Below are 7,143 nucleotides of genomic sequence, written 5' to 3'. Positions count from 1 at the left end.
CCCCGCCCTCAGCGCCGCCGCGCCATCGTCGGCCCGCGACCCCCGCCGCCGCCGCCGCCGCCGCCGACCCCCGCGCTCGGCCGCCGCCGCCGCCGCCACAGCCGCATCCCCCGCGCCGCTCCTCCTCCGGCGGCTCCCGGGCAACGCCGGAAGTCACGGCGCGCACCTGCCAAACAGCCCCGGCGGGAAACCGCTCCCCGCGCTCACGGGCCGCCCAGCTCCTCAGCCGGCCGGGCGGGAAGGCGGCTCCTCTTCGGGTCCGCCCCGCACGGCCGCGAGCGAGGGGCCGGCCGGCAGGGAGCGCGCGGACGGGCGAGCGGGACCTGGGGTGCGCCCCGGCCGGGCGGGGCCGGGCGGCGCAGACGGCCTCGCTGCTCTGCCCGCCGGTGCGGAGCCGACTAATTAACAGGCTTCCGCCGCCCCCAGCGCGTGTTCATTTGTCGCCCGCGAGCGCAGGCCACGTGCCGCGCCGGTGCAGCCACCGCGGCCCGGCTCCGACGTCGGCGAACGAGCCGGAGCGTTTACTGGACGCCCAGGCCGCCTCTCGTGCGCGGACTCTTAGCCCCCTCGGCCCCGCTGCTGGTCTCGGCCCTCGCGGGGCGCAGGCCGAGCGGCTAGAGAGAGGCAAGGGAGCGGCGCCCGCGGGAAGGAAGCCCCTGATCGGCGCGAGGTGCGAGGCGCCGGGCGCGGGGCGGGGCCACGTTGGAGGCAGGGCTAGTAGCAGCGGCCGGAACGCGGGAGCGCGGGGCTGCGCGGCTGTCGGACCCGAGAGCGGCGCACCGCGGGCCGGACCGCCTAGGGGCGCGCGCCCGGAAGCGGCCGTCGGCGACCGGGAGGCATGGCGGCCGCGGCGCTGAGGGCGGCTCTGCGCCCGCCGAGCCGGTGAGCGCGGAGAGGCCGGGGCGCGGATGCGCGGGGACGCGGATTGAGAGCTTCCCTGCTGGCCTTGGCGGTCTCACCCCGTAGTTACGGGGCTCGTGAGTGACCTTAACGGGGAAGCGGGCGTTGATACACACTCGGTCTCTTCCAGGCTCCTGGGAGCGCGGCCGACGCAGACGAGGGACGCGCACCAGCGGGCCTCGTTGCTGTCGTTCTGGGGCCTCGTGCCCATGAGGTAACCCGGCCGCGGGCCCGGCCTGGGGGCTCGCGCACGGGAACCCAGCGAGCAAGGATGCTCGATGTTCAGTCTGCGAAGTTTCTCAGTTAAATTTAGATGGATGCCCTTATGTCTTTTCATATGAAATACTGTTAAATCTGTAATCAGAGATCAAAAGTTAAATGCAAAAGTGGTTTAAAGAAAAGTTATTTAGCTCTCAAGGGATTCTTGTGTAAAATTTTAAAGAGCACAGACAGCTCTTCCGTTTCTTACTCTCCAGAAAGGTGGGGGGAGGTGAGAGGATTCTTTTTTCCACCTGGGACCCTGAATACTTTCTAGGGACTTAACTCATAAAACTCAGTCTTGATGCTCGAGATTCGGTTGTTCTGAATAGTAACTTATCAGCATAGGAGATGTGTTCTTGAGGGTAAATCAGACTTTTTGTCCGTGCTCGAGAATAGGGAAATTTGTTAAGAAATCTCAGAAAGTATAAACAGGAACTTGCCAGTTATTTTTATTATACTCTCTTAGTCAAATCATTTTTATAAATCACAAATCCATTTAAAATGTGAGTAACGAGCTTCTAACGGATAACAAGAAGGTCCTATAGTGTAGCACAGGGAACTATATTCTATATCCTGAGATAAAGCATAATGGAAAAGAATATAAAAAAGAATGTATATATGTATAAATGAGTCACTATGCTGTACAGCAGAAATTAACACATTGTAAATCAACTATACTTCAATTAATAAATAAATAATGTGAGTAACGAGCTTCTAATTCATCAGTTTGGTATTTTCACTTTTCAGTGCTATCCCAAGGCCCACCTGAAACCCCTCACTAAAGATGAGCACTTCCCTTTAATTTATACCCTGACATCCCACGGAGGTTTTCCACGCCTTCCTGGGTTGACCGTGCCCACATAGTTCTCATAAGGACCCCCTGTGGAGGCCGTCTCCCTGCCACACTCAGCATGGGAGGCCAGGCCCACACGGTCCTTTCCTGCGGGAGAGCTCGGTACAAGTTTGCAGGCACTTTCCCTAATGCCATGTCTCTACACGTTCACGAGGCCAAAGAGGAAAATGTTTAGTGTTTGCTTTATCCTTTAGAGCAGAACCTCTGCAAAAGAAGAAGAAGGTGGACCCTAAAAAAGACCAGGCAGCAAAGGAGCGCTTGAAAAAGAGGATCCGACGACTGGAAAAGGCGAGCCAGGAGCTCGTTCCCATTGAGGATTTTATCACGCCCGTTAAGTTCTTAAATAAAGCGAGGTACGGGCCCTCTAGGGTTGAGGTCTTCAGAGCAAAGGAGTTCTGTGACTGTCAGGAAGTTCTGTCTGCACTTCACACCTGTAATGGGAAGGGGTCATAGGCTTGGGCTGGCTTGGCCCTGTTCTGAGTCCTCTTCTCCTGGATTGTCTCATGGGAGGTGGAGAAAGCATTCCTGGGCGCTGCTCCTGAATGGCTGATTCTGGGAAGGAAGCTCAGGGCAGATGCTGGAGCAAGTTTGGAGTGTTGCTCTTGCAGGAGTTTAGCTGTGACTGACAACTGGGGCCCGGGGTCTGCAGCTCTTACCCCTTCCTGCTGGTAGGAAACCCTTAGCCTCCTGCTCTAGGATGCAAATGCTCAGAGCTGGGATGTGTCGTGTGTGGGGTTGGTGGGATTGTTGCCTTCTTGTCAGAAGTGCGTACCATTTATAAAGTAGTACCTTACCATGTAAGTGGGACAAGGCAGGTGCTTTTTTGGGTCTCCAGGGCTGATACAGGCTTTGACTCCCTGGGATATTGGTGTCCGTTTTCATAACACCATTTGACTTTTCTCCAAAGCCACGTTTCCCCACCAGCAGGCTCTGCTTGGCACAGAGGACGTGCTGCCACAATCTGCTGAGAGCACTGTTGTTTCTTTTCTTCACGTAAAGAAAATGGCAGTGGTTCCAGGTGTCAGTTGCCGCTGCTGCCACATCCAACATTCTGTCCCTTAATTTGTCCCTAAGTTCCATCTGCGTCTGGCAGTGGGGACACTCGGGTCCCGTGCAGTCGGTTGGCGCCCCCAGGTTCATGCCCTTGGCTCTGTGTTCCCAGGCAGCGGCCGCCAGTGGAACTCCCCTTTGAAGAGAACGAGCGGAGAGCCCTGCTTCTGAAGAAATGGGCACTGTACAAGCAGTGTGAGCATGAGATGGAGAGGGGCGCCATTGCGTCCCTGCTCGAGGCCCAGCGGGAAGCTCTGCAGGAGCTGAAGCTCACGGCCCCAGAACTCCATGCCGAGGCCACCAAGCGGGACCCCAGTCTGTTTCCCTTTGAGAGACAAGGGCCAGACTACACACCGCCGATCGCCAACTACCAACCCCCGGAAGGCAGGTACCACGATATCACCAAGGTGTACACACAGATGGAGTTCAAGAGATAGAGCTGCAGGCAGCTGCCCTCAGGACGCTGCCGTTGGGAGCCTGCACCCCCAGGCTCAGGCCTGCTGTGAATAAATGCATTTAACCAAGTGTCTGTCTTAGGTCAGAGTCACAGTTAATTCACCTGAGCATGCACGGGGGTTGGGGAGGCTGCCCTTCTTGGCCTGGTACTGGGGAGAGGAAGGCCAAAACATTGACCACTGCCCTCCAGTGAAAAGGAGGATTCCAACTGTGTGGGGCAGACGCCACCAGCAAGAGGCACAAAGTGACCCCAGGAACGGAGGTGAAGGACATGCAGCTGTGCTGTGTGTTGCCTGCACCTGGAGGAGAGGCAGGGCTGGCTCTGGGTTTCAAGCTGGGGGGTATGGGGGAGGCTGAGAAGAGTGTCGAGTGGCAGGGACCCCACTGCGTGAGGCCATGTGTCCTCCAGGAGGGTATGACGCCTGGCCGGGCAGAGGCTGCTGTTAGTCTGGAGCAGGGAGTATATGAGTGAGCTCTGGCACCAGAACAAAACACCACAGACCAAGGAGCTGAAACGACTCACATTTATTTCTCTCAGTTCCAGAGGCTGGATGTCCAAGATCCAGGTGTCGGCTGGGCTGGTTTCTCCCAAGGCCTCTCTCCTTGGCGTGTAGACAGCCATCTCGCGCACCCACGTGATCATCCCTCTGTGTGTCTGTGTCCTGATTTCTTATAAGGACACTAGTCATTGGATTAGGGCCCACCCACGCAACCCCATTTCACATTAAGCACCTCTTTAAAGATCCATCTTCAAATAGTCTCACTCAGAGCGCCAGGGGGTTAGACCTTCCCCGGAGGAGCTGGGGGTACATAATGCAGCCTAACAGGGTGCAGTGTAGGCAGAGGTCCACTTGTACCCCTTGCATCACCACCTCAGAAAGGCTTTGGTTCTTCACCACCTTAGTGCAAACAAACCAGCGGAACACTCCACCTGAGTAAGAATTCAGATTATCCATTTTCCTAGAGGGCCCTGGCTACCCAACCCTGGAAAATCACACCCCGTCCCCACCTCATCAGCATGTGGCCCTTTCTCTGCCTAAAGCCTCCAGCCTCCTCCTCCAGGTCTAGCCTCGGACCCTGAGCCTCCCCCACCTCCCAACTTATAGATTTCATCCACGAGGTTGTATGATCAAGTCAGTGGGTCATGGGCAGCTGTTTTGTTTTAACCTTTTATTTGGAAGTAATCATAGATTGACAAGAGGCTGGAAATCAACAGGGAGGTGCTGTGTGTGGTTCCTCCGGCTCCCCTCAGTGTCACATCTTACAGGGCCAGTCATGCCAGCACCGAGATAGACTGCAGCCAGAGTAGGTCCAGGCTCCCAGATGTGGCTGTGCTCATCTGTGTGTCCACGTGTCACAGCACAGCCACCCCTGCAGTCCTGCACTACAGGATGCTGCCCCATAATCATACGCATCCCTATAATTACGTCCTTTCATGGCGTCATGTAATGGAGCCAGGCCCAGCAGCAGTATCTCACAGGGTGGGGGCAGGTGCTGCTCCGCAAAGCCCAGCTCAGTGACAGCGCGCCATGTAACAGGATGCACCAGGTCACAATGCAAACTGCTTATCATTGTGGGCTCTATCCCCAAAGTTTGAAAGATGATGCTCTGCCTTGTCACTGTCGTTTTCTTCACAGCTGATGTTTGAATGTTCATGTCTGTCTCCTGAACTCAACGGGACTGAGGCCACTTGTCTGTTTCAAGCCTGTGGTCCCAGGGTGTGCAGACATGAGGGGTGGACATGGGTGGACAGAGGAACATTTTCCAGGGTGACGATCATCTGCGGTGGAGCTCGCTCAGCATCCAAGAAGTTGTGGGACTCCTGATGGAGCCAGCACCTGGCCACAGGCACCCAAGGCCCTAACCCAGCAGCAGTAGGAGAGCGGCTCCACCAGGAGTGGCTGACGGCCTCCCTGCCTAGGTTTCAGAGAAAGGAGGACACAGGTGGAGCTGTAGCAGCCTCCCTCCTCCTCCTCCTCCTCCTCGGCCAGAAATGCCCGTGAACGCAGCCACGCTGGACGGACGCTGGTTGCCTCAGACACACCAGGGCTTCCCGCTGCGACGGGGGGACCCTGGGTCTTCTTTATACTCACCTCTGCTGTGGGAGTCCTTTGTGCGCACCCCACCACTCACAGGTACACAGTCACAAAGGACACTTGGGGCACACAAGAGCAAACACACATGATGGGAGATTTTACTCTCTTAATGTGTGCCCTTCTGAAGTGATGGATTATTTTGCCCCCAAGAATAAGTAAAATGATGTTGAACCACCACCTCTGGCCAGATCGTGAGGGAGGCACTGAGATGCCGCAGGCCTGACCCTCAGCACCACATGCTGGGGCCTGTTACACGGCACAGATGCTAAATCGTTTCACCCATAATAAAGAGACCTCTGAAGAACTAGTGTTCCCGTTGGTTCAAATACATATATTTTAAAAACATCTACAAGAGTGTAAGCATACAAAACTCTAATACTGGCCAGCACAACGTCAGGTTATGAATCTAACTCTTTCAAAATTAAACTGTGGATTTAATTTTCAGCTTCTGTTTGGAATCAAACCTGTGAAATGTCTTTTGATATATTCCACATTTTCAAAAAACGACCAGGGGAAATTCTGAGGGAAGAAGACCAAAATTCCATGTGTTGGGCTTGGGTGTCTTCAGCCAAGAGTCTAGGATCCCTCTTTACACAAGGTTGTGTGTCCTGGAGCTGTGGGCCGAGGAGGTGACGCCGCCCGCGCCTACAGAGGAGCAGAGGAAGTGCCCGCGGTGGGAGGGCACCTGCGGCCAGTACTGCGTGGCCATCACCAGACCAGGGCCATACAGGGCCACCTGCGCATCCACACGGATCCGGGCTGCCCCTCGAGTGTTCAGCTGAGGAGCCCAGCCCTTGGGACGGCCTCTCCTTGCTGCTGTCCCTTGGCCTGCCCGTTGGCCGCCCACAGGGACACGCAGGGATGCCTGGCTTCCTGGAGCTGCACGCTGAGTGAACTGGCTCTGAGTGTGGTGGGGCAGGCGAGGCTGGAGATGGGGACTCTGTGTCCCACGCCAGGCGGAAGCTCCCAGGGACCTTCTGGACTATTTGGGCCTGTCACCGGTCGTTGTCCTGGGGCAGAGGGAGGTGCCAGTCTGCAGGGGGGCTCTGCCTGGGGGCCCACACCAGGCCGTGCTTCCGTGCAGCCCGGACTCTCGCCTGCTCGCTCTCACGTAGGGACCGCTGCAAAGGAGACCCGGTCACCTGTGGCCTCACAGGTGCCCTGTACCTCCCTCCTCTCGGTGCCCACCCACACACATGACAAACGCAGCCCAGCAAGCCCTGGTGAGTGCAGGGTGGGGTGGGGTGGGGGGAAAAACCTGTGCAGATGACCATTTTGAGGATATTTTTAATTCTCCTGGGCCCCAGGGCTTGATGCCTTCGGTTGACCTAATCAGATTCACCAGATAAGAGGGGCTGGGGGCTGAGCCAGGAGGAGAGATGAGCCTGTAAGAGTGGCCAGAGGAGGGAAGAGGCCAGAGACAGGCAGACAGACACGGACAGACACAGACACACACACACAGACACACACACACACACAGACACACACACACACACACACACACACACACACACACACACACACACA

General features: G+C 56.6%; 1 protein-coding gene across 2 annotated transcripts; it reads left to right on the top strand.

The window, feature by feature from the left end:
- Window positions 1-690: 690 nt before the first annotated feature.
- On the top strand, window positions 691-3,591 carry LOC113616769 (39S ribosomal protein L40, mitochondrial-like). Of its 2 annotated transcripts, XM_027100141.1 has the most exons (4): window positions 692-882; window positions 1,031-1,114; window positions 2,209-2,367; window positions 3,177-3,591. In XM_027100141.1, the coding sequence occupies exons 1-4, from the start codon at window positions 839-841 to the stop codon at window positions 3,499-3,501; spliced, it is 612 nt and encodes a 203-aa protein (XP_026955942.1). In that variant the 5' UTR covers window positions 692-838; the 3' UTR covers window positions 3,502-3,591. The 2 variants fall into 2 exon arrangements, with proteins under 2 accessions (XP_026955943.1, XP_026955942.1); XM_027100142.1 differs by lacking the exon at window positions 1,031-1,114 and having other exon boundaries at window positions 691-882.
- Window positions 3,592-7,143: the final 3,552 nt, after the last annotated feature.

Source organism: Aethalodelphis obliquidens, unplaced genomic scaffold (genome assembly GCF_003676395.1).
Source record: "Aethalodelphis obliquidens isolate GAN/ISIS:26980383/991018 unplaced genomic scaffold, ASM367639v1 scaffold469, whole genome shotgun sequence".
Classification (NCBI taxonomy): domain Eukaryota; kingdom Metazoa; phylum Chordata; class Mammalia; order Artiodactyla; family Delphinidae; genus Aethalodelphis; species Aethalodelphis obliquidens.
This window is presented reverse-complemented; position numbering and strand designations above follow the sequence as displayed.